This window comes from Nipponia nippon, unplaced genomic scaffold, assembly GCF_047370975.1.
Source record: "Nipponia nippon isolate SJK-2023a ecotype South Korea unplaced genomic scaffold, ASM4737097v1 scaffold_2, whole genome shotgun sequence".
Lineage (NCBI taxonomy): Eukaryota > Metazoa > Chordata > Aves > Pelecaniformes > Threskiornithidae > Nipponia > Nipponia nippon.
Window position 1 is genome coordinate 44,522,124 of NW_028262336.1, and position 26,506 is coordinate 44,548,629.

Here is a 26,506-nt window from a genome sequence, read left to right on the forward strand (position 1 = left end):
CCCAAAACAGCAAAAATTAAAGTTTCAGAAGACGACATTTCAGAGTGCAAAACCTTTTATATATATATATATATGTGCATGTGTGTATTTTCTCATTCTCAGTTCATTTATTGCAATCGGGAAGAATTACTGTCAAGGAATAGTTTTTCCTTCACTGTTTCTCCTGACAGATCATCCAAAACACTGAAAAGAATTATGTAGTCAGAAAAAAAAAAGGTGATGATAATTAGCTGAACTACAGCTTTTAATTTAACAACTTTTCATGGTCTTCAAGTTGGGAGCTGATCCAATTAACAACCTTAATGGAAGTGTTTTAGCTGATTTCTGAAAGAGCTGCATTTTGGCTCGGTACTGTTCTCTGAAAACAAGGGGAGTGAGGCTGACCTCTACATAAGTTAAATAAACTAAATACTTCAGCCAAAGAAATCTTGGTGCAAAATTGCTAACACCCAAATAATCAATCAGCTGTACTTTGCAGAAGTTACAAACCTTACAAAATTATCACAGTTGCTCAGTTTTAGTTTAGTCCTAGCTTTGCGGTGTGGAGATTTTTATTTTTCCCATGGTAAAAATTAATTACAAGAACGTATGTTTTGCTAAACTTGTTAAACCGGTGTAGGGAGCCATGCTTGCAGATTTGCAGCCTTGTTCAAAGCAGGGCAGAATGCATTAAAGTGACTAGAAGTGTTAGCAATTTTCCAGTGCCTTAACTTTTGAAGATTTATGCATCTGCTGTGAATAGAAAGCGTCCAATATCCTACAGAGATAATGCCTGGGACCAGGCATACACTTTACCCGCTTCATATTCCCATACGTCTGTAGCAATAGATTGATCCCTCAGGCTTTTCAGTTTGTGAAATTGGCATCCCTTGATGTTCAGCGAAGTCGCTCCTGTTTGTAACATCCACTTTCTGTACCTGTATAATACCAGGCATTGTTACACACACAGAGGAGTAAGAACCTATTCAATCACACCTGAGAAATGTGACATTTTTCTCATCTATAAAATGGCCAAAGCAAGCTAAAGCATTGTTTTTCGCCTGTGCCAGCACCATATTGTACTAATTTACGAGACTGCAGAGGTAGTTTCAAATGCTGTGGGAGAGAGAAACAGTTAAAAGTAAAGATAACGTCAGTCTGCGCACCGCTACCCTCTGCCCCTTCAGTTCCTACACCATAAGCTGCAACTATGCTAGCCATAGCCCTCCTCCATAGGGTGTGGGGGCAAAAACATAAAGGACTTCATGTTATGAGAAGTAGTAGGTGATAACACGTTAAACATATGAGGGAGCACTGGGGGAAACTATCTATATGTCAGACTTCATTAGTGATTGTGAAAGACCCCTGAAACATGTCCTTGAGTTTCCTAAACGCACTTCAGGATTAAGCATGTGTAAGGTCGAGTGTTACTCCTTTGTGGAAAATGAATGGGAGCAGTAGTTGAAGGTACCGGGCATGATGGTTTTTGATCAATGTGAGGCAAAGGAATGGAAAGGTGCAAAACCAGCCTGAACGATGCCATGGTACCAAAGAGCAAGGAACTGTAGCAGGACTTCCTGGCCAACAAGTACTCTCCACAGAAACACAGGGTTATGTCCTGAAAAGGGCATCTCGCTTCCAGTTTTGCCTCATACCTCTCATTCTCTCTCAATCGCATATGTCCTCTTCATTTTTGCTAGCTTCTGTAGAGCTTGAGAAGAGCGACGTGTTGGCTGCATGGCCACTGTAGTGGCCCAGTAAGTAAAATGAAGAGGTGACTGATGAATTGTATGGAAATGAAGATCTAAAAAAGAAAAATATTTAAAAGCCAAATACAGGCTTTTCCTCTCAAAAAGGGTGTTACTTTAGACTGAACAAATAGAGCCATGAAACCAAATTCTGCCTTCTAGAAATAGAATAGTAAAGGTTTTCCCTTACGCTCTTCTGTTACATCAAATGATGGTGGCAGCATCAGTGAAGAAGAAGTTGGGATGATTCTTCACGTGCTGCTCAGCTCCGTCTCCCTTCTTGTTCGAGCTGCACGACAAACCCCTGCAGAACGGTCTGCTGCTCTGCTGGTCCCTAGGATCCTGTAAGGCTTCAAGCCCCCGCCTCGGGCCTTAACGGGGAAGCAAGTCAGAGCTTAAGCCAACAGCCAAGTATAGGCTTCGCTACTGGAGTACACAAATCTTTTTCTATGTCTCAATAACTTGTATCATGCAAGATGCCACACGGCAGGTAATGGTATGTGCTGCCTTCTCCAGCTGGTCTCTGCGTGTGTGTGTGTGAGTGGTAAGTCCTGTGGACTTCACTGTAACTCCTCTCACTCTTACAAGTGTGTGTAGATACTGTTAGAAACATTAAAATGCAATTTCCTAACAGCAAAAATAAAGACACTAGACTACTTTCAGTAATAGACTGTAATAATCATGTAATGGTATATCTATATGTAATTAAGCATATAATACATTCTGCTTCTCATTCATGGGAGAGCTACATCTTGTGCCCTGGTAGAAAGTAAAATAAAAATTAAAAGCCTTCAAAAATGATCGTCCTGAAAGTCATTATAAGTAACAAAGTAAGCTCAGCATGTCACTGTTAATTATTAAAGAGGCAGCACAGTAAAAGAAGGAATGCATGCCTTTAATTGGAAATTATTTGGTAGACCTAGAAACTGTCATTGAGGTAAATAAGGTACTACATTTAATATATATATATACTTATGAAGATACTGATGTCAGTATATTTATAGGCAGATGAGGTAAAGATATCCACATCATCTTGCTAAGAAATTAAGGATTACTGTGAAAATAATTTTTAAGGTAAAAAGATTTGACGCACTGAATACCTAAAGATACTGGCAAGAGGTGCAAGACCGTTCACCTTTTAGCCTCAGTTAATTTCCAAACTGCATCCAGCTCGACTGAAATCCGAGATGCATTTGGATTTTGACAGGAGTTGGACTTTGTTGTGATGGGTGCTTAAGGGCATCAAAAAGGTGTTTGTGTTCTCTCTGCTACTAGTAGCATATATCTGTGCTTTAGAAGACGATTGCTACACCACACATTAGCTGACATCTCTGTTGGTAGTATCAACAACTTGTTAACAGAAGAATTATTCGTCAGTGCTGGAAGGGAGTAATTGAAAAATGTGGAAATAGAGCTACTGATGACTGCAGTGAGAAGTCACGGATTTGAATTAGGGAAGGAATGTTTGGGTGTTTAACCATGGCGATGTCAAAAGTGAAACTATATGCAGTGTGATTACACCGTTTTGTTTTTTTTTTTTTGCATGATGTGTTTCTCTTTTCTACCTGTCCCCTGTCTTAGAATATAGGATCTTTATTTGGAAAGCACTGAGTATACTTTGGATGCTGTCAGAACGTGACAAAGCTGATGAGACAGCACACGCTGAAATTCAAGTACTGGTTTACCCTAGATGCGAATGCAGTAACGCCTTTCTGCAATTAAAGGTAGGTCAGCGGGAAAGCACAAAGAGCTCTGCAATGGCATCTGTCCTTAAGGTTCAGTTTACTTTCTGAATGTACGACTTCAGACCTCCTAACTGCCAAAATAGCACCTCTGACAAACGCTGAAAACCAACCCGCCTTAAGTATGAAAAGCAAAAGCACAAGGTAAGTTTCACTCCAAATAAAACAGTATCATTAAATACAAAAATCTGCTCAATCCCCCTTTTTTTTTTCCAAGTTAGGAAGTGAATGAAGTAGAAACAATGAAAGAACATTCTTATGAATCCGTGAACTACACTCCCTTCATAAAGACACTGTGAAAGGTCCATCGTCACGCACCCCTATAAAAGCCGGTTCAATTAGCTGTTCAACAAATACGTGCTAAAAGTGACGGGAACATGAGAAATGGACCGTGTGCCTTGGAGACCCACCTGGAAAAGCTGGGTACCTGACACGTCGCCTCCGACTGCACATTCTGCGGAGCATTTAGAAAGCCAGGCTCATGGCGTTAGGTGAAGCTGCTTAACAACTGAAAGTTGAGTTTCTTGGAGCCCTCGTGGTTGTGTATTTTCTGTTAACTACATATTTTCAAAAGAACTTGAAGAGAGATCTGCCAAAAAGCATTTTTTTCACTTAAAACACAACACAAAGAAGCTGTAAGAGGCAGAAAAGCAGTTTGTTTTATAAAGACCTTAAAAATAAATTCTAAACAGGCTGGCAAAACTGTAGTGGAAAGTCATGGTATTAAAAAATTCATTCATTTTAGTGAATAAAAGGTGGATGGAAAAATGTGGTTTTTGTTTTTTTTTTTTTAAAATATACAACAAGATTTATCATGAATATCAGAATAAGCCAACCTTTCAGAATTATAATGTATTCCAATGATCAGTGTGAGTAGGTACCTGCACGGGTATTTGATGGGCAGATGTTACAAACTCACATTTTAACATGAATGTGCAACAAGTCTTTTTTTTTTTTTTTCCCTACTGTAGCTATAAATGTGTGGTAAGTAACTGTTACTGTATTGCTAGTAAAGGACTGTTCTTATTTTCCTGACAAAAAATTAAACTGTAAATAAGCAATGTAATACAACATTATGAAAGCTCAGACTGTAATGGCTAAGGCAAAGGATTAGAGATTAAGTTTCTTAAATTGTATTTCTGCCTGGGCTGACATAGTTTATGAACTGTGGCAACATTTTCAAGCTTCTCTGAGCTGCAGCTTTCTAAAGGAAAGATGTCTTTCACAAGTATTCAGAAAAGCCTATTACCAAGGAAAGCGAAAAATACTGGCATGCAAAATAAAACTGAAACTTGGTGTAGGCTCTGACATTAGAAACAGCCGGGAGTCAGTCATGCCAAAGCTGTTTATTCTGTGGCCTCAGCAGCAGAAACTTCAGCTCCTTTTTAAGTCTGTCTGACAATGTTTTGGACTGTGCATAATCCATTATGGCATATATTATCGTCGTCCCAGGGAAATTTTGCAGAGACAACCTTCTCCAGCAGTTATTCCTGCCACCAAAGTAGGCAGGGCTTTCATCCAGATCACTGGTGGACTGTAAAAGAACAATACCCCTACATGAAAGCTAATATATTTGTATTGTTCTTCTCTAGAAAGGTTTTCCCATTCTTTTTAATCAGTCATATCAATCACTTCAAAAATGAGCTTTCACGTTACAGAAAAAAATGCACTGAAGATGCTGGAGCTGATAAAATTGTTTGGTTTAAAAACTTTTATAAAACAACTATCTGTTCTTCAGATATTTGTATCTGTGTTACATAATTGTAGCAATAATTGCTGTGTAGTCTCTGAATATAAATTGTTCGCAAAAATATGTATTTGTAACATGTTCACCATTTTATGTCCAGAAACAATGGGAATTTTCTTTACTGTTCACGTACCAAACTTAAAAAGAGAATGCACTTGAAATATTCTTATGTTCTCTGTAAAACTGGGAAACAGCCGGTCCCACCCACAGCCTGGGACTTGGCTTTGGTTGAGAACTCACCAGAGCAGGCACCGCTATCCACCTCAATGCCATCACTCCTCTTGGGGGCTCACCTGTCATTTTGAGCTTTGAAAATTTTCTTTCTCTAACTCCCCGAGGATGAACAAAATGCATCAAGAAATGCGACTGCTTTGCAAACTACCCGGTTGCTCTCCATGCTCGCACAAAACTGCCATAAAATACTGCAAAATCAGTTTTCCACAAATATTTGCCGCACCCTGACTGCTTATTTTCCACAGATATAACTGACTGTGCAAATCGCGATGCAATGGAGAAAGAGGCCCATTAGCATTCTTCACCCATCGGTCACTTACGTAAGTTTTAGATATAACTCTTCCTTGCTAAAGAGGGAATCTTCATAACCAAATCCGTAATAAAGTATCATTATCATCTGTTATCCTGCGGTTTGGGTACTGAAGCTCATCTTGTTCCATTCATTCGTGGTATTTCCAGTATCCCGTTAACCTGCAAGCATCAGCTGCTGCCTGTGAAATACAGCAGAAAAATACAATAAAGCTTTAAAAAGATAAGGCACAAACCTGAAGTCTTCTTACTTCACCTCACATTGCTCCTGACAATAGTCCGACGTGCCGACAAGTAAGAAGGACTGTCTGCTAATTTTACAGACAGCCTGTTGAGAAGCGTCCCCCAGTTCTACAGTGCGATGGTTAAACATCCCCATTAGTCTGAAAAATACTTTTTCCTGCTGTTGCTGGTTCTATCAGGTCTGCAGAGAGACTGCAATAAAGAAATGTGGAGATTTTCTTTGGGGGGGAATAACAAAAATTGTCATCACAAAGAAATTTTGTAATTCTCTTATAGTAGAGAGTGTGTACCTTGTCTGTCTTTCCACAATACCCTTCCCAGTGAACGATCTGCTGCCTTGTTCTTCAGGTGCTTTACCTTTTACAAAAAAATTATTTTTGATAAAATTTTCCAGCACTAATAGGGTGCTATTCTTCATATTCTAAAAGCAGTATTAACTGTTTTAAATTACTATAATTTGGGAGGGGGGAACGACCTGAGAAAACTCGTAAAGCGAGGATCCATGTTATTTTCTTGAATGGCAAATTGGCTTGGTTTATCGTCTCTGACGGGAATTTAGCGCTCGTTATTTCTGATGTTGTTCTGCCTCTGAGTAGCAAGCCGGAGAGCGCAGGCTGCGTAGGAGACCCTCCCTCGCGGCAGATGCGAGCGGAGAAGACCTTGCTCCTGTCTGGCTCGCTCCGGTGAGCTGCCGGTGCCGCGTCCTGGGCTGCAGAAACCGAGGAGTGTTCAGATATGGAGGAAGGCATAGCTTTATTGTTTTTAATTTAATATTTTGAGATCAGAAAGGCACGGAACCCTACCTTGATCTCCGTACTTTAGCCCCATCCAAATTCTAACGGCATTGGGGTGTTTCTGAATGTCCTTTATAAAGGCCAGAAGGGTTTACACTGAACCATGCTTGCCAGTGTAAAGAATAGTGTGCGTGCACTTACAGCGCTCCGGCACTTCTGGTTTTTTATAAATAAGTTCTAAAGAGATGTTCCTGCACTGTAGCTACTGAAATTTAGAATATTTTCTATTACCAAGCTTCTTCCAGCATACGGTAAGCTAATTCAAAATAAGATCCGAGTCCAAAGTAAGTCCAAATTTAAAAAAGAATTCAAAACGTGCCTGATGTATCCCCCTTATGCATGAATACATCCTTGGATTGCTTTTAAGAATTACGATCTATAGAAATCGCGCCCTCCCCTGGGCTCAACAGGCCATTGGGCCTCCTTTCCCTGAAATCCGACCGTGTTCTGCTTTTACCTCCTCTTCCTTTTTCTCCCCTCTCCGCTCCCTTCATCCCTGGCTGCCGCCGTTGCCGCCGCCGCCGCCGCCGCTGCGATGGCAGCGGCGGCGGCGGCGGCGGCAACGGCGGCAGCGGGAGGTTGATGGGCGGGGCCACAGTGGAAACCCCCGCCCCCTTCGGCGTTGCCAGGTTGCCGCGGCGCCGGTGGGCGGGGCCGAGGGGGTGTCTGAGCCAATCGGCTCCGCCTCCCCCCGATGGGCGCGTCTCCTTGACGTCACAGCGCAGCGACGCGGCCGGTCCTTACCGCCCGCTCGGTGCCGCCATGTTCAAGGTGAGGAAAACCGTTGCCCCCGCCCGCGGTCGTCGCTGTTCCCCGCCCGCCCCTCCGCAGCCCCGCTCGCTTTGGCGGGGCTCCCCGCCGCCCCTTCCCCGCCCCGGGGGAAGCGGGCGGAGGCAGGAGGCGACCCCTTCCCCTCAGGCCTCACCGCAGCCCCCGCCCCGGGCCTTGCGGCGGGACGCGCCGGTTCCCGCGGAGGCGGCAGCGGGGCCGCGGGGCCGTCGCTCTGAGGGTGCCCGTGTCCGGCGAGGCCGGCAGGGGGCGGCCCGGGAGCGCGGCCCGAGGGGCCCGGCGCTGAGGCGCCCTGCAGGCGGGTGCTCCGGCCCGGGAGGGCCCCGTTTCTCCCGCTTCCCGTTTTGAAGCAGTTTTTCGTTACTGGGTTGACGAGAGGCGGTAGCGAAGACTCCGGCGCTGTCACCAGCCAATGATTTTTCCACATTTCAGTTAAAATCTGGATTATCCGGTGGCAGCTGTACCCAGGGTATTTTGTCTGTAACTCTCGCAAGCTGTTAGTTTTACTCTTGCTGCAGCTGCAAAATCTCTCTTTTTAATATTTCAAAATTGCGTGCCCTGTCCGTGTTGCACATACAGAAACACATGAACACCACCTTCGTTATTTAAAATTACTGCTTGAGTACAGCAGCACGGAGCTGTGAGTTAGTGTTCTTGCAGAGTTTGGATTTGTGAAAGTCCCCCTCTTGAAAGTCTCCCTTTATTGCATGTAGGTTGTCAGTGAAATCTGTGAAAAGGAGCGAACCTGCATGGTCTGGGCTTAAATCAGATAATTGTCTCAAAGGTCTTTGATAGGAAGAGCCCCAGATCCCTTCAAGCCTTGTATGTTTCAATCAAGTTGTTGGTGACTAGTCAAGAAACAGGAGGGTTTTTTTAAAAGCTGATGACACTTAATTTTTGAAATTCATTCTGTTTTGTACCTTTTTTGGTTGTCAAATATTGATAATATATCGATATATATCTATATATTGATATGCTGAGCAGCCTATGCTTGCTTTACTCTTGTCACAACTTCATTTTTTTGGTACTTTAACGTTGGGACAATTGCTGGAATTCTTAAGTAAGGATTTTATCTCAGAATCGTTGAGAATTCCATAGGTGATACTGAATTTTCATTAAAGGGGTTATATGTGAACATGTGGGTTGAGGTACTATGCATAATATTACTATTTTTATACAACTATTGAGGTTAGGCAGATTGCAGTGCTTCAGGCCAACCTAATTTTTTGCCTCTAAGGGCAAAAGGGGAAGGTGGCTTGTTGTCCTTGATGTCTGTGCTTCAGGGAATGGAAGTGCTCAAGAGTTTGTTTTTTGGGTTTTTAGGTTTTTTTTTTTTTCAGTTGGGGTTGAGAGATAGATAGGGAGAAGAATGGAAATAGAAGAGAAAAATGAAGCATTAGGGCAAATATCAGCCTTCACAAAAGTATAATTAAAGATTTTTTTTCCTTTTATTCTTCCTTTCTCCAATTTTGACATGCTGACAGTAACAAGTGAACTGAGAAACCACAGACAAGAGGAAAAAAAGACAAAAGTTCCAGTTAATCTTTAGTTCTTTCCGCCCCCCCCCCCCCCCAGTTTGTATTGAGAACTAATATGGGATTTATTCTTCCCAGAGGCATTTTTTAGTTAAGAATTAAGAACTTTAAGACAGTAAAGCAAGGCAATGGAAGATGAAATGTGATAGTCTTTTTCCCTCCAATTTTCAGATGGAATTTGATTATGAATGATCTGGTGTTTACAGATAAAGTTGAGTTCTTCAGCTAGAGAATGAAATAAACTTAATATCTTTTTTTACTTGAAGTAAATGCAAAGCATTGCCTAGAGAGAAGAATGTCAGCTCTACTTTTTTGGTATCAACTGAATACCTGTAAGACAGGCAGACTGAAGGCACAGCTCAATTAAAATGTTTTACTAAAGTGATCAGTTTAGTAATATGTGGTTAATATGAATTTAAGAAATGAGATCCTAAAGTGAATTTTGGAAACAGATAATAGAATGGTTAATCTTTCATACTACTGAAAGATTACTACACCTTTTAGTGTGTGCATATATACGGTACTTTAGTACTGGTTGTATCTGTCCCATAAACATAGCTGATGTAGACGACCTTTGTGGTATAGCTTGAACAGTGCATTTAAGGAGAGATTCTTCTTGCACTTTTAGTGGTTAATTTTGTTTTGTTTAAAATGTAAATATGAAACCTCTGGAAAATGTCTGCACTGCAGTATTTTGATAATACGGTGTTTTCAGTATGAGTAGTTCTGTCATCACTGATGTTTGTTTGTGAAACCAAGGTGGTTCCATTCTTACGCTCCCCTGTTTGCGTGTATCTTTTATATACAAATCTCAAATATTTAAATAGTTTGGATTTACTGTTTCTGCTGGTGACATTTAGATAATTTTCAAACAATATAAATGGTGTTGAGTAGCGCCAAAAAACACACCTGTTGTTTAGCACAGCAGACTGGGTTTGTTTTTCCAAAACAGACGTTATCAATAATTAATTATACTTTAATTAAAGTATTATTTTTTTGATGTTGCTATTGGGTTTTTTCCTTTTTTTTTTTTTTTTTTTTTTTTACTGCTGGGAACACTTGTAGAAATGTTGAATAGAAGATGTAAAAACTCTGCTTGTGTATTTGTGTAACAAACTTTTGCCATATTCAGGAATTAAGTTTTAGACACTTGTCTCTCAGTGGCTCTCTCTGAACTTGTGTTTTTCAAGGCTTATTTCAAAAGCCTCCTCTGCTGCTAACCTCTTTTGAGTGTAGTATATGCCACTGATTTAGTAGTTGCTTTACCAAAGCTCTCTGTAGTTTTAGACTTATTTGAAATTTAGGCTCACATGAAGTATTTGCACTGAATATGGCTGTTCAGGTAACTGGTAGCTGTAGTTTAAATAAACTTGAAACTGCTTTGAGGAAAGTAAATGGAGTCGTGAATGTCTTGATGTCTTTTCTAGCTGTGTGTTTCATTCTTAAATGTTCCAAAAATCACAGGAAGTACTATTTTACTGAAAGCATATTTTTCAGAATGAAAGTGCGTTTCAGATTTTTGCCTTTTCAGTGACAGAACAGTTTTGCAGTGAAAAAAGGAAAGAATGAGGAAATATATTCTACAGTTATTAATGGTTAGTGGCGTTCGCGTTTTTATCTTGGCTAATGAAAGTATGTGAAAAGTCTTTGTTTAAGCAGACATTCATTAAAGATTGTTCATGTCTTTCCTTGGCTGTGAAACAGCTGATCCGATCATTGTGGTGTTTCATTACAGTGCTGTAGTAATGAGTCCATACATGCAAATAAGGAAAAACTTCCATTTTAAGCAAGTTTTTCTATATCTTTTGATCCATCAGATCCCTCACGTCTTCCTGCAAAGAAATCCTATGACCTAGTTCTTGTGTGCTTTCTCTACACGTAAATGAACATTTTCAGGGAGTTTGACAACTACATAGTCTAGTTCTGAGTTTGAGGAATCTCTTTGCTACATTTAATAAATATTCCATCTGCAAAGCAGTGGAAGAAATTTAAGCTGCAAATTCTGAGCTGTATGCAATAAGCATGTAGTCTCGATAATTTCCTAACAGTTCTGCAGTGGGCAGAAACAAAGTGTCAGAGTAATTGTCCTGATGCTAGGTCAGTTATCATCATAACGGCATGAAAGATGTATTGGTTTGACCAAGGCTTCAGTTTCACAAGCAGCTAGGTCAATGTAATGTACCCTTGCTATTTCTGAAAAGGAAGAGGGCTTGCTGCCTTCTCCTTTTTCATCCCCTCTTCCCTGGCCACACAGTTCCTCTGGTGCTTGTCAGGCAGTTTCATAGATGGATTCAACTTACAAAACCCCACACAAAGCTCTCCGCTTCTTTTTCAGGATTAATCTTTTGCCAAATTGGCGAGGTGAATTGCCTCGCGGTGGAAGCGTCCGGCCACCAAAGCTAGGGCAAGGTGAGCAGCAGGACTTCTGGGAATGGATGCCACGAGCAGAGCCAGACCTTTCCAGTTTGGTGGCCGCAGGCTGTTAGATTTGCTCATACTGTAACTTGATAGAGCAAACCACAGGCTCTTCTAACTCTGCACATATTTATCTGAGCAGTAACATGAATATGAGACATTGAAAGGTTTCCTGTTGGAACTGCCATTTCTTGAGTTAAATGTTGCTGTTAATAAGGAAGTGCATTTGTTGGAAAATGCTTTCTGTGCATTCTTGGTTTGCTACACAGCTAAGATTTTTATCCTCTGTTTTTTAAGTTAAAGCAGTCTCTCCTGTTAAGAAATACAATTTAGTGTAGATTCTGAATATAGGAAGAATTATATTCACCTTACTCATGGTGGTTGTGTTGTATGACTGGATTGAATCTGAAGTATTCAAAACCAGTCAAGTATCTGTCACGATGCACTGTAATTCATGTTTCTCACAGAAAAGTAGGAGACATTCCTAAAATTCTTAGAAAGCAGTGATTATGTTCTGATACTTTCAACTGTAGGTCTCATTGTTTTCCTAAATCTAGATGCAGACAATAACTGGAAATAAAACGCTGAACTTCTTGGTACTAATTATGGAAAAATTGAGGTGTTACAGACATTCACAAAGTTGTTTAAAATATGAATATAGTGTTGTTAATATCCATACTAAGAAAGTTGACGAAAATTTTGTTTCAAGTGAGAGAAAACAGAAGATCTTTTTGTGAGATGAAAACTGATGAGATTAGCATTTATATCTACTGTCTCCTTAAGCCTTAGGCTTTTCTAAATACCATCTGAAAAATTTAGGTGTTACCATGTGAGTGCCTGAGAGCATTAGATTGTGTTCCACAGACTCCCCTTTCTCCTACCTTCTAAGCATATTAATGTATCACTTATTAACGTATACGGGGACATAAACATTGTCTACATGGATGTGTTCAAACATGTTGCCTTTTTGTTTGAACTTAATGATTTGCATCTCTTCCTATAATGTTTCTAGGTAATTCGGCTGGGGGCCACCCCTGTTAGCCTGAGCTTGCTCTCTATCCAGGTTTATGCTTCCTCTTCAGAGAAGGAGACTTCCAAAAAGGAGTTGCTGAAAATTGAGGAGGTAAGTATGGTTACAGCCCTAGTGCTCTTCTATCTATATGGAAATATCTACGGAATTCTGAAAGACACTTTATTTTGATGCGTGAAAGCATTTAGGTACATTTCTTCACCCTTTGTGTTCTTGCCTTTAAACTTGCTTCTCTATTTCCAGTAATAGAGATGTTGATATGGCTTTGCTTCTTTTACCCGAGGGTTGCATTTGATGTCCTCTGCTTGATGGTGTCAGGCTTGCTTGTGTGCAAGATCTTGTTCCTACATTAAAGTCTTCTGTTCTTCATTCAGAAATTACGTTTTCATGTTTGTAGAGTTACTTGTGGTCATGTTTCAAATCCCTAGGAATATTTTCATTGCTTTTTATCCAGGTAACACCATGTATTTTTTATTACAAGTACTGTTGGCAAATTCTAATAAAAGTTTTTATTTCTGAAAATATTCTCTTTTTTACAGGCAAAATTCTTGTCTGGCAATGCTTTGAATCCGATATAGTAGCCTACAGAATTTTATCAGTTTTCCTTTCTTTACAGCATTCAGACCTAAACAACAACAAATACAATAAGTAGTGATAATAAAAACCCATTACTTTCTTGTTTCTCTAAGATGTTACAAATGTCTTGATTATATCACAAGTAGAGCTTGAAAACACCCTGTGAAACTGTAGACGCACCAGCATTGTTGCATAGGCTTTTAACAGTCTCCAACATTAAAAAAAAAAATAGTAGTTCATAACTAAATACAGCTTTATAGCCATGAGAGTTTGTAGATGTTTAAAAGTTTTAAGTACTCCAACCCAAGCTAAAGTGTTGTTACATGAGCAGTGAAACTAAATGAAACTTATTTTTGTGTATACTTAGGTCTTTTGGATGTGTCTGCATGGGCAGTTCACTTGCATAATCCGAGAGGATCAATAGTTGAAGCAGTCTCCTGGCGTCACCCCAGTGAAGTAACCTTAGCTTGGGCCATCGTGTGCCCTACGGCACTGCTGGCATGAGTCAATAGTGAGGCAGTGGTTTGAAGTTACATATGTGCTGAATAATTGGCTTGCCCATCAGCTTCAGCAAAGCAGAATGTACAAGCCGTGTACTTTTGGCTGCCTTTCTTACCATTCACAGTGTATTTTAGTTTGGATCTCTACTGTCAGCTGTCTAGTTTCATAAAATGTATGGGAGTTTTCTTATCTCAGAGACTTCTGTCCTTGTGCCAGACGTGGCTGTTAGGTTGTCTAACAGGATCAAAGTTAACCTGATTGTGACTATGATTGCCAGAGATGACCGGATTTCCTAGGGAAAGGAGACTTAACACGCTTGTCTTTCAGAGTATTATGGGAAATCCAGCTGCATGAGTTATCGAATTATTTGACAAATTCTATGTCATTATATATTTTGTTATGGTTAGCAGCTTTTTTTATTATGATAGCGTTGTTTTCCGACTTATCTTGAAAAGAGGGCTAGCTACACTTTGATGCAACAATATGTGTGAACGTCAGTTTATAGTAAACTACTAAATGTAGTATAAATGTGGCATAAAATATAACCTTTATACTAAACATCAGTGTAGTATATAAACTGCTAGGAATTTTAACAGGTTTTGTTTTGATCTAAACTTTGCTGTTCATCTTTAACAGTATAGACTTTGGTCTCTTTTTTTAATGGAATATTATTTTATATGCGTTTAGGTAATTGTAATAAATACGTTGTGATGCTGAACCCTAAATACGGTGTTTTAGTATTTATTATGTGAAGATGCCCATTGCTCTTCAGATGGATGTTACAGTTCCTATTTGCTCAGCCCCATGGTGCTATTAATGCTGTCAGTTGCTGATGTGGTTAATGACTGCAACATCGGGATGTCATACCATTTTCCTGCTCAGTAACAAACAGACAAATTTGTATCGGATGTTACCTTTGTTAGAAGCTAGTTAGACTGTTTAATGATGGCTTGTGCAAATATAGAAAATGATCGATTGTGATTTCAGAGTTCTAGTACATTTAGTATGTTAACTGGGAACCAGAAGTGCTGATTAAGACCAGAAACATTTTTCACAATTATGTTTTGTATTCTTATTAAACTAGTTTAATATTAATTTATAACCTGTGACTTGGATCATATAGTAGCTATGGATGAATTGCATAGCAATTAGAAGTCATCTTCATCATAGTATATAATTAAACTTTGCTCATAATGGTTGTCTCACAGCTGTGCCTGAATTTTTATTATGCATTGTTTATGTAGTAAGCACCATGTTAGGTGTCCTCTGGCTAGACTGTTCATGCCCTGAAGACCTACTTACACAATTACACCTTTGTTTTTAACCTCTTGTTTGCTAATATTCACAGCTGTCACTCTACTCCTCTCCAGCTCGTGAGACTAAATATGTGGAGAATCCACAAACCCAATTGGAAGAGGGGGTTTCGCGTTTACGGCATGTTATGGAACCATATACAGCCTGGTGTCAGGTATAATGGTTTTATATCACATCTGGTAGCGGTTCAGTGATAAGGGTTGAGCTGGGATTTTTTTTTTTTTTAGAGACAGAATTAATAGATAGCAGCAAAGTAAAAGATGATAGCTGTACAAGCATTTTTCCAAAATGCTGCATTACTTAAAATTTTCCACAGTTCAGGTCATAATATTTACCCCCTCCTCGCACAAAACCAGTTGTTTCTTTCTACTAATTTGCTGAACTAAACCCCTGCTTTTTCGCATTTTGTATCCGTCCAAAAGAATTAAAAGAAAATTAGCTAAAGCTTTGAATTGTTATCTGAAATAATCTTTAAGCTTAAAGATATCCAGGGGTATCTGGATTTGGTACTGTCCTGTGACTGAGGAAGACAGGAGAGTGATTAAATTTGCATTTTCCCTGCTCAAGGAGAAGGCCTTAAATTATCAAGCAGTGTGTTTTGGAGCAGCAATACTGAGTTGTCCTCACTGCAACTGTGACAAAACACAGTTCTGCAGAACATAAATCGGTATTTGCTGAACTGGAATGTTGAAGGAAGGAACATGGCTCTCTGGAAGAAAGAAAATCCCAGGCCACTAGTAGTGGCAAACTTAGCCCCCAGACCTTACCCCAGAACTTTCTTACATATTTTATTAGGTAGCATGTTTATACTAGACAGTCATTAAATACAAAAGTAGCCTTCAGAGCGCAGAGGAAAACCACGATCTTTGTAATCAAGGCCTAAATTATTGATATTAGTTTGCAGAGCCATACAATGGCTTTCTTGCTCTTCCTGATGCAGCCAATGTTGAAGCTTACTTTTGAAGCAAGGCCATCCTTGTCATCTGGTTGCCTCTTGGCAACTTCAGGTGATTCTCTGCTTTGCACTCTGGCTGTTGTGAATCCTCCTCTTAAGCTGAAAGCTGGTTTTCCAGTTCTCCATAGAAAGCTAAGCTGTTCAGATCAGGGTGTCCTTTCTGCCTAGAAGTTCCGTGTTGTGGTACTAACCTTTAACAGTACTCAAACGTTTTTTCAGAAATACTCCGGGTTACTCAGTCTAGGGATGTGTTTCTAAAGTGCCACCAACAGGGGTACTGACTTCAGTTTTGAAGGAGAAGGGGGATTTTCCACAGTATAGTTAGAGCTCTGACCTCCTAAACACATGGGTTCTGTTTGGTTGCCTGCAGTAACCGTAACTGGGAATGAAATTTGAGATGAGGTTAGTTGCCCAGTTGGACTGACTGCAGGTAAGCCTTGAACAGTGCTTTATGTCTCACTGGCCTGTTGTCTTCCTATTTTGCCTTTTTTTTTTTTTTTTTGTCTGCGTGGTGATCATTTACATAAGATGTGCTCTTTGGCTCACGCTCAGCAAGCCATTTCCTGGCAGTGGTTTACTGACTCAGTTTATGAAGCGGGCATGTAAACTTTATGGGTTTGGGGTCATCTTGCTTGCTTAATTGTAGTCAGAGATAGTTTTGGTTTTACACCACCCCCACCCCCTGCTATGTTAAAGAAAATAACATTTTAGGTGTGTCTCAGTTGTCTTCAAAATTGAAAACGTAACCCAGGATAATGAAAATGAAATTGATCGTGTTTGTATATCCATTTTACTTTTTCAAAATTGCTTGGTTAACTGTAGTGGAATGTCAGTTCAAAACATAGATGTAGAAATGAGCCAGTTATGTGTGAGCTGTGACGGAAGATAAGACTTAGTCTCTGGGGTCTTTAGAGCATGTTCTTTTTTCATTGGCTTTTAATAAGACCAACATCCATTTAGAGTTATGTTGTGTGTCACATGCTAACATGTTTTTTTCATGACAAGTTTTTTTTTAAGTCACTTTTGCAAGTGAGGAAATGAAAGTTCTAAAGATGTTATCCCCCATGCAGTATCCTAAACAAATGCTGTCACTTCTGCACAGGGGCAGCTCAAGTGGTATTGCGAGACTATTCTCTGCTTTAGCTTTGGGCATACATGTTTATGAATTTGTTCTCTAATTGACAGACAGTCTTACACTGTCTCTCTGACGGATCATTAGCATAACAATTAGCAGGGTGGCTCTTATTGAGATTTTTTTTTTCCTACTTTGATAAAAGGCAGTGTGAATTTTTTTACTTCCTGCATATTTTCAGTCTGAGAAAAAAATCTGGAACTATTTTGTGGGGTTGATGCAGTGCTCTTTGATTTACTTTGGACATTGTAAGCGTGTTGATGATTTACTCTGAACATTGTATGGACATCTCACTTTCCAAGTCACTTCAAAAATGCAGTTTTGTTAGCCTAAGATAGTCTTTTGGAAGGTGGAATTTATCACCTTGCAGAATGAGTCATGCACCCCTGTGAAGTGCTAGGAAGGAGTTTATGACGGTGTTGTACTTCCTTTCTTTGCACCAACTCAAGTATTTTTGCGATACCTATGTACATTAAGAAACTTGAGATAATCCTGAGTTTCAGCTACCTGATCAGGAACTCAAAGAAATATTGAAGTTGATTTCTGTGTTTTGAGGTATTACATTTCATTTGTGTCCAAAGACTACTTTGAGAAAAGTCAGGTCAGTTACTTTTGTCAGGTCAGTTACAATCTGTAGCTAATATTTTACTTACTTGGTATCTATTTACTGTTGTTTTCTTTTCTTTTCTTTTCTTTATTTTTTTTAGGATCTTTATGCCAAAGCTATGCCCAAATTAGAAAAAGCTGTTGAGCATGGTAGAGGTAAATCAGTTTAGTTTTCTTAACTAGCAATTTAAAATGCAGGACTGTACTATATCTTCTGTTAAAAAGGAATTCCATTAAGCATCATTATATATATAATTTCTAATGCATTTAAGACTATTTGCACTGTGTATGTGTTTAAATTTCCTTTGTGGGTCATTATGACACTACATTTCTAAGCAATTAAAATCCGAGACCTGTTGACCAATGTCACTAAAAATGACAGTTATGCAGGAAAAGAAGGAAAAAAAGCCTCACAATTTATTCCCATTTGGTAGTATTTGCTTGATGCAGCCTAGTAACTGAAACTTCCTGCAATGTTTATTATTTGTTGCAAGTGTTAGGTCTTTTGTTTGTAATGTTAGCCTTCTCATTTTGGTTTACTTCCTTGCATCTCCTAAGAATTTTGAGTTAATCCAAAATAATTTGTATTTATTTTTGGTTTTGGAAGCACCCTTTCATACTTAGGCTCATCAGGACTGAGCATGGATGCTATCTAAAGCTCCGTTCAGATACTGCGCCTCTTTTCCTTAAACTGAACAGTCTCAGTCTTTTGAATTCCTTTGTATGGAAGGTTTTTCACAGTTTTCCATTCCCCCATCGGACTCCATCGTGCAGTGAGCTTTGCTTATGCTGTGTCTTTCCTTTGTTCTGTGATTTGGTTTTTGTACAATGTTTTACCGAAGCTAATTCTTGTTAACATGTAAACGTAGGAATCCATTTTGCAAAGGTTTTTATCAATAATTTGAAAAAGATATAATCGAGATGCAAAAGAGCAAAACAAAACAGATGGCCCAGGAGCAAAGGCAGAAGCTTCTATGAAAATTGGTAAATACAATACGATGTTCAGTTTCATTCATGTGTCACTAGAGAAGATCCCAAAGGCTTTGAATTTTATGCCAGCAGATCTAAAATGTGCATGATAGTTAAATGTGTTTTGATAACTCTTTTATGTTTTGTAACAATTGCCAGCATGTGTTGGTGATTCCTTATCACAAAAACACTTTCACATTACATTAAAGCACTTTGTTCTGACTTCTTTTCAGAAGGCTGTGAATTTCTCCAAAACCCCCCTGCTGGATTTTATCCAAGGCTTGGTGTGATAGGTTTTGCTGGAATTGTTGGATTGTTTCTTGCTAGAGGTAGGTGGGAACCTTTTGAACTGCTTATATTATGATTTGGGATAAATAAGTTATTTGTGGTTTTTTGGATACTAATTTTTAATTGTGATGCATGAGATCTGACTTAACTGTACAAGCATGTTTCTACAGTGTTCCTCCAATTATAAAGAAACTTCATGTAAAAGGTGTGTAATAACCACCAATTATTGTTCATGAATACTGTATTTGTTACTGGAATCTAGTCTTTGATCTTTTCCAGTTCTAGCTTATTATAGCAAAAGTAGGAAAGGATTTTTTTTTTTTTCAGCCTAAAAATCTTTTTAATTACTTAAGTTCTTGACCCCATATGTCACTGTAGAAAACTAGAGAGGAATAAATTATGGTAAAATACAGAGCTTCCTGAACTATGATACATGTACAATTAGTTGCATATTCAAGTTCCTTCAAAGTATTGTGTGTCCAGGCACAGAGCTGCTGCAAGTAGTGATATTCAGCAAAAATAGTTGTGAACTCTGGGTGTGCTAGAAATACATGCACGTTCTGCGCTATAGAAATGCAATACAGTTAATTTCATCACCCTAGTTGAAGAAATTAATATGTTTATGCTTTCATAGAAATAAACGTTATTTTAAGAAATGTTAATTGTGAAAAAGTATTTTGTGTTTGGATTGAGATATTCTTAGTACAGTGAAACGAAGTAACACAAGAAGAAAACTTGTCAGTAACAGAACTGTAAAGTTCTAGAATTGAAATACTACTGAGGATTTGCTTTGGATAAAAATACACCTTTGTTGAGCCTGTATGTGTTGAACAAACTGGAAGTGTGTTCTTGGCTATGTAGAAATGGAAAGCATTCTGTTTATATATTCACTTATATATGCACTCCTCAAAATATTTAATTTTCCAGTGAAGATGATGAAAGCAGTACTTTTATTTTTTAGCGTATTTTTTTTAAATGAAAATCAAGGTCTCCAACTTCACTCATTTGAAGTTCTTTCTCTTCAAATTCCTGCTTCTTGAGTTATGTGATTATGAATGGGATCAGCTTCCAGCCTTCACGACTGTAGCAAAATTGGCGGGGGGGCGGGGGGAAGTGCAGTCTTGGGGCTGGATCTGAAAGATTAGAGGGTCCTAAGTTTAATAAAAATAAAAATCCCTCATAATACAAATGTCTGATTTGTGAATCTTTTAGGATGGGAGCCATAATTTTAAAACTTTTTGTCTGGTTATAGCTTACAATACTGACTGTTCTTTCCAGAAAGTATTCAAACTGTAGAAGGAAGTGCCCGTTAAGTTTGATGCTGCAGAAAGTTAGAGCCAAATGTCCCCTCTCTTTATCCCTTCTCCCCTTGGTCTCACTGGAAAAATTGCCCTCTTGAAAGGTGCAGATAAAATCTTCCAGGTCTAACCATAACACTTGAAGATACAGCTGCCCCCTAAGTAGAAAGTATGGTATTCAGAGTTTAATCATGTGAATATTGCACAGTCATCCAGCTTGGTTTAAAATGCCGTTGAAGATAATTTGTTCTAACCCTGTTGAATAGTACTGGGATGGACATGGGAATATTCCTAAACTTCCCTCTAATGGGTATCTCCAGCATGTAGCAGCCTGCTGGAAGGCATTAATATCTTCAACTATTACATTTATTCCTAAAGTGATATTGTAGGCACACTGATAAGCTATCACTAAGGAAGGTTTCCCCATTCCCAGAAATTACAAGTGTAACTTTTCTGGCTGTAGAGGTGCAATGAAGCTTGCCTTTTCTGTGCTTTCTTATAGCTAATTGGTACGAAGTTCACTCTTTGCAAGACTAACATCATCTTGTTGTGTCTTGTTTACTGCTAAGTTTCTCATCTCATCATGAGCATATGTTAGTGGAAACACTAAACACTTCTAATATGCATTTCCTCTTCGAAATTCATTATTCCTTTATTAGAAGCACATGTGGCTTCGCATATAGAACAGGCTGCTCTATGAGGAGCAGAACTGCTGCATCCTGACTCCTGTATGTCTTGTTCTATGACCTTTTTTTCTCTTGTACTGCTTGCTTTTCTCCTTTACCTGCTCCCTTCTATCTTTCTTTCTGACTAATAAACTGCAGCATGCCCTGTAACTGATTCAGTGATGCATATTGTCACTGGCCAGCCAGGATACACAACCTGTGGCCAGCTGTGATAAGAGGATGAAATTTTCAGGCAGTTAAATTATTTTAGACTTGTATAATTGAGTAGAGAGTTCAGGGGACTGAGCAATAGGCATATAGTGTAACTGTAAGTACTTTAGTTTAAAAGTACTTTCAAATACTTTGCAAATTGCTATAGTGAATCAAGAAAAATTATTCATAAGAGCAGTTGTGGAAGAATCAATATTTGTGAGTCAAGGTAACTTACCGCGTTTGTATTTGAATGTGTCTTGTTCTGCTTGATGTATCAAAAGAATGCTATCCTAACCTTTCTTTGCCTGAGTTTTTCCTTTTAGTTTAGAAAGAGTATCAGTTGGTATAATTCTCTTAAATATCTCTTAACTGTTGCTTTTACTTCATTATTCAGTACTGAAATAAATTATGTATTACTACAGGAAATACAGTTGTAAGGTAATTTTCACTGTGAAAGATGTTAATAAAAATATTCTCTTATAAAGGTTAAAAGAATAATTACTGATCAAAGTAACCATGTTTCTTAAGAAATCAGTAGGACTGAACAGAAAGTATGCTGAACTGTATTTGATAAAATTGTTTTGATTAGAAATAAAAGGATAGGGCCATTGAGCTGTTTTGGTTAATCTATACTTTAACAATGTTTTGGGTTTCTTTGGTTTTTTTGTTATGAAACAGGCTCAAAAATAAAGAAGTTAGTGTATCCTGCAGGTCTCATGGGTATCGGTGCCTCCATGTATTACCCTCAGCAAGCGGTTTCTATTGCAAAGGTCAGTGACGATACCTTTCTTTGGAAGAGTTTCTTTTACTTTGATGATTGCCTTCTACCTTCAAATTAACTGGTAATCCATTTTTAAAAGCCATGTCAATGTGCTTGGCACTTAAAATGATAGTTATTTTGTCAAAGAACATGCAGTTTAGGCTGAAAGATGGTCAGATATTCTGTTTCTTTTAGTGACTTTTTTTTTTCCTAACACCTACAGTAGTGTCTTCAGTTTGAGGAACGTAAGTTCCTTTCTGAATCTCTAACCTCAACTAATTATAAATTAATGTAAATATGCTTTGTAAGTGCAGTTTGCATGTTTACTTACAATACTAAGGAAGCCTGAAATATCTTGAGAACGAATGAAAACAGGGTTTGAAAGAAAGAAAGGAAAAAAAAAAAGGAAGATTCTATAGAGAAATCATAGGAACAACATTTTGAGATGAACATTGTTATTGAAGTTTTCTGCTTTTTGTTGGATAGAGTTTTAAGAAAGATAGCATGCATGTTCTGGAATGGGGTAAGAATTCTGCTGCTTATTGGATGCCTTTGCTGTTTATGCATTTGTTGTTTCAGGCGCATAAGAAACATGTTAACTTACAGTTGATAAGTGGGTTTCCTGTGAAAGAAAGAACTGAAGAGACCAGACAATTGCTTACAGCCCCTACTGACATCAGTTCATGTGCCTTGCTGTCCACACTTAATTATACTAGCAGATATCTCTGTTCTCCACCACATTCTTTTGCAAATCCAGCTTTTAACCACTCACAGTGCACATATTTTAGTGTGTCAGCAATACTTTATATTTCAGGCTTTGGTAAATTGGCTACCCAGTTATTGGTGACTTGTGAATGACACTGAGATGTCAGGATGAAAATAAGATATTCTCAAGAACATACGATGTTCTTTCAAAACTGAAAGGTCATTGACTTAGGGAGAGTCAAAAATGCTGTGTTTGAACTCTGACAGCATGGTGATACCCTGATCTTGGATGGAATCTTTTTTTAGTGCTTCCAGGACTCAGATGCTCCAAATACAGATAGTTCTGTTGACTTATTCTCAGGGAGTGAAAATTATGCAAGTGTCAGGGAAAAAGCCACCAAAATATAAGCAGCTTAGACATTTCTGTTGGAAATTGTGTATCGAAATTCTAGTTGCCTTCTGAACAGTGAAGTGGGAAGTGATTGAATGGTGTCCAAACTGATGTTATTGTTTTTAAAGAAGCTCAGTTCAGTCTTAACTATGGATTTGCTACTAACAGCTTCACAATACCTTGTTTATTTTACAAAAACTTTGAAGTGCAAGATTGCCCTTTGATTAATTCACAGTTTGACTGTAACAAAAAATCTGATACGAGACCATGAGCCTGAAACTTGATTGGAATAGGTTTAGCTTTGTTGACTTGGTCAGGACACTAGACATATGAGTTTGAAAGCTTCTGTGGAGAGAGTGATACCCTAGATACTGTTTTGGTTCGTCTAATCTTTCTCTCTTGCTTTTCTTTTCTTAAAGAAGCAAAGTTTTAAGCATATCAGATCTTACTTTAATTTGTATAACTTTGAACGAGTGGTCAGACTGTATATGTGATAAGGGAACTGAATTCAATAACAAAGTTTATTTTGTTCTGGTGAAACTTTAACTAGTGTTTTGGAACTGTATTGCTTTCCAGCTAATTATCATGCATTCAAAATATTTTGTATTTACTGTGGCTTATCTTCCATCTGTAAAAAACTTTCCTTTACAAAGTTACTTAAATCAGTCTCTATATCATTAGAATTAATTTTTGTTCCTTGTTACTAGAACTTCTCAAATTTCCTAAAATAGTGTGTGTTACGCTTACCTTTTAGAAAGAAAGAAAAGCTTCCTAATACGTGTTTATTGCTTTGACAGCAAACTAAATTATTTCTATGTCTTTTGACCTTGTCCCTTGCCCAGTTCAGTCCATAAGGCATGAACAGTTGTACTGGCACAACTGAGAGCATGACATGATTACAGGAACTGCAGGTTGAAGAGAAGGACTTGGGGTCACTTGATCCGTGTTTGCTGCAGAGTGAAACGCTTGTGAAATTGCACTATGACTACTTCGTTAACAATATAAATGTAGAAAAGCCAGCAGATTCTCAGTGTAGTTTCTCAGCATGCAATGTAGATAAAGAACTGCTAACCATAATTCTGCTCAATAATCTTGACGTATAACATATGGTATAGTCAATATTACATGCTTATGGTCCTGTGTAGAATTAAAACATGGGAGCTTGTTTACATGCACCTTAGGCCTTAGAGACTGCTGATGCTACCCCAGTAGCACCTGGTACAGGTGTTTGTGGCCCAAGGTCACTTTCAAACTATTTCAGAGTCCCTGTTGAGAACCACTCAATGTGACTTTTGAACTTGTTTGTTCAAATTTTAGCATAGAGACTTAGTGTTGCATTGAACAGAAGTGGTATTTTAGCATGTTGTAATTTAACACGAACAAGTTGGAAATTGTTACCTTCCAGAAATTAAGAATTCCAGATGACTGAATGGAAAAACTTGTCCCTCTTTGAAAGGAACTCTTTGTATGAATGTTGGAATGAACACTGTGAACAATTGAATGAACTGTTTGTATTATGATTGTTCCTTTTACTTTTCCTGGTTGGAACTGCCACTCCCAAGAATAGTGTTGGGTACTGCAGTACCCACCTGCTTCCTCTTCAACTGCTCTGTGAGAAAGAGAGCTATAAAACACAAGCCTAACGCGTGACTAGTGTTGTGTTCATGAGAGGATGCATTGGGTGGTTATAAACATTTCTTGGCTATGTTCCTGTTGACCCTGTAACTTGCAGCTTACAGTCCATCTAGAATTGTATTTTTCAACGCGTGTGAACGTGTGTGTGGGTCCCAGTTCTTGGGAGGTGGGTGCAGTGTTGAAACATTGGTTGACTGTGACAGACTAAACTTATCTGGGTTGGTATACCTTGGGATGTAGCTACTTTACTCCAGCAACGTGAATGGCCAGTTTCTCCTTTAGTGGAATTCATAATTCATTTGATCATATGACTTCTATAATAAGAATATTTTTAAGTTGGTACTGTTAGGTATTTAGAGTGTTTTAAAGTATTTTAATGGAGTATTTTTAAGCAGGAACAAGAAATGGCTTATGGATAGTTGTCGTTGTTTCTCATTTTATGTGAATAGCTGTGTCCTCAGTAACACTGCAGACAAAAAACCCCTCTGATTGTTTGCTTATTGTGGTTATTTTTCAGTCCTGGTTGGTTTGTACTGCTTGCACAACTGATCACGCTATCTTTCCAGATGAGCTATAGGCTCCTCTGACTTTCAGAACTAGTTTGTTGAAGTACTTGAGAATGAACAGGCCTGATACTGAAAAAAAAGATAACTGTCTATACCTGTAATGTTTGAATTGAGGAATTTTGGATATTTAACACATTCGTCCCTGGAATAGTGGGTGTGCTTTTTTCTGATGACCTTTATCACCTTCAAATATAGAGAAAACTCAGTGCATCATACCTACTCGTTTAAAACCAAAGTACAACTGTAATTGTCAAATGTGACAAATACGCTAGCTCTTTGTATTTAAAACAGCCTACGTTTTGGATTTAGTTGTGACTTGGAAATGTAGTTGCTGATTTGGGTTTGTTTTCTTTTAATTCTAATTATTAAATAGCCTCTTCTGTAAGGTAGTAACATGGTCTCTGTCCAGAAGCACATCCCTTACCATTGTGATACGTAGCCGGTGTACTTAGTTTTGTTCAGAGAGACAAAGGGAAGTGATTCTTCATACCATGTGTGTCCAGCCACAGAACTCCTTGGCATAGGATATTGTGTATGCTAAAAATTTGCATGGGGCTCAAGGGGAAGTGCAACAAGTTTGTAGGAGGGAAATTCCTTGGGCATTGTAATACACGTAGAAATCATCCCTGGCTCAGGAAATCTCTGAGCAGTGAATTGCTGGAGACTGGAAGAAACTTAAAAATTTCATTCAGAAACTGTTTCAGAAACATCATTTATGCTTGCCCTGTTCTCATAGTTTTGGTTTTCCAGCTTTGCCTGCTGTGGGAGATAGGGTGACATATTCTTATCTCTTGATTTCATAAGGGTTTTTTTTTTAGTTTAATAGCTGTCTCGTTGAGCAAATTGTCCATTTTTGCTGTTCTTTATTTGTAAGAAAACTGATAGTGATATGAAAGTGAGTACTGACCTGAGCCTGGAGCTGTAAAAACCTAACACTCTTGAGTTTTAAAGGATGCTATGAATATTACAATTCCATATCATGTAAGGGGCAGGAGATACTCTTTTATTAGACTTAGGGATTTTTCCTGTTGTAAAATTACCTGTTGGTGTAATATAGCAAACGCTGTCTTTCCTAGCTGTCTTCTGCTTTGAGAGTTGACAGCTGGTTATTCATTACAGTCATCTATCAGCAAATGAGATCTTTCCTCTGAATAGCAAATAAAAAGAAATGAAGCGGTACTCTTACTGTTCTGTCAAAACAGTGAAAAAGTAAAATTGCAAAATAGTGACAAACTAAGCAGGGGGGATTTTTTTTTTTTCTTTAAAATGAGTGTGGCCAAATTAAGAAATAATTTGCGTATGTTGCATCTGTTGAATGTCAAATACTAAGAAAACCAGAATTGTTTCCATGCAGAATCATTCCACCC

The 26,506-nt window shown here is 38.5% G+C and overlaps 3 protein-coding genes across 8 annotated transcripts in view; 2 read left to right on the forward strand and 1 right to left on the reverse strand.

The window, feature by feature from the left end:
* The window catches only part of KLHL15 (kelch like family member 15), a 36,373-nt gene extending 32,487 nt beyond the window's left edge, over positions 1-3,886 (forward strand). For 2 of the 4 annotated variants that reach the window (XM_087758970.1, XM_087758972.1), the window contains 2 exons: positions 3,309-3,451; positions 3,691-3,886. In XM_087758970.1, the coding sequence (XP_087615096.1) occupies positions 3,309-3,451; positions 3,691-3,768 (221 nt within the window). In that variant the 3' untranslated portion in view covers positions 3,769-3,886. The other 2 variants (XM_087758971.1, XM_087758973.1) reach the window with 2 other exon arrangements.
* Positions 3,887-3,920: 34 nt separating this feature from the next.
* On the reverse strand, positions 3,921-7,263 carry LOC148055766 (uncharacterized). The gene is made up of 6 exons (XM_087758980.1): positions 7,254-7,263; positions 6,806-6,866; positions 6,478-6,711; positions 6,293-6,359; positions 5,771-5,941; positions 3,921-4,058 (listed from the first exon to the last, which is right to left on the reverse strand). Exons 2-5 carry the CDS (start codon positions 6,828-6,830, stop codon positions 5,917-5,919), a joined length of 351 nt encoding a protein of 116 aa, XP_087615106.1. The 5' UTR covers positions 6,831-6,866; positions 7,254-7,263; the 3' UTR covers positions 3,921-4,058; positions 5,771-5,916.
* Positions 7,264-7,446: 183 nt separating this feature from the next.
* APOO (apolipoprotein O) overlaps positions 7,447-26,506 on the forward strand; it is a 48,344-nt gene continuing 29,284 nt past the window's right edge. For 2 of the 3 annotated variants that reach the window (XM_087758977.1, XM_087758976.1), the window contains exons 1-6: positions 10,671-10,715; positions 12,548-12,658; positions 14,991-15,110; positions 17,751-17,805; positions 18,852-18,947; positions 21,761-21,852. In XM_087758977.1, the coding sequence (XP_087615103.1) occupies positions 10,686-10,715; positions 12,548-12,658; positions 14,991-15,110; positions 17,751-17,805; positions 18,852-18,947; positions 21,761-21,852 (504 nt within the window). In that variant the 5' untranslated portion in view covers positions 10,671-10,685. Of the gene's footprint in view, positions 7,568-10,670; positions 10,716-12,547; positions 12,659-14,990; positions 15,111-17,750; positions 17,806-18,851; positions 18,948-21,760; positions 21,853-26,506 lie in introns of those variants that run through there. The other variant, XM_087758978.1, reaches the window with a different exon arrangement.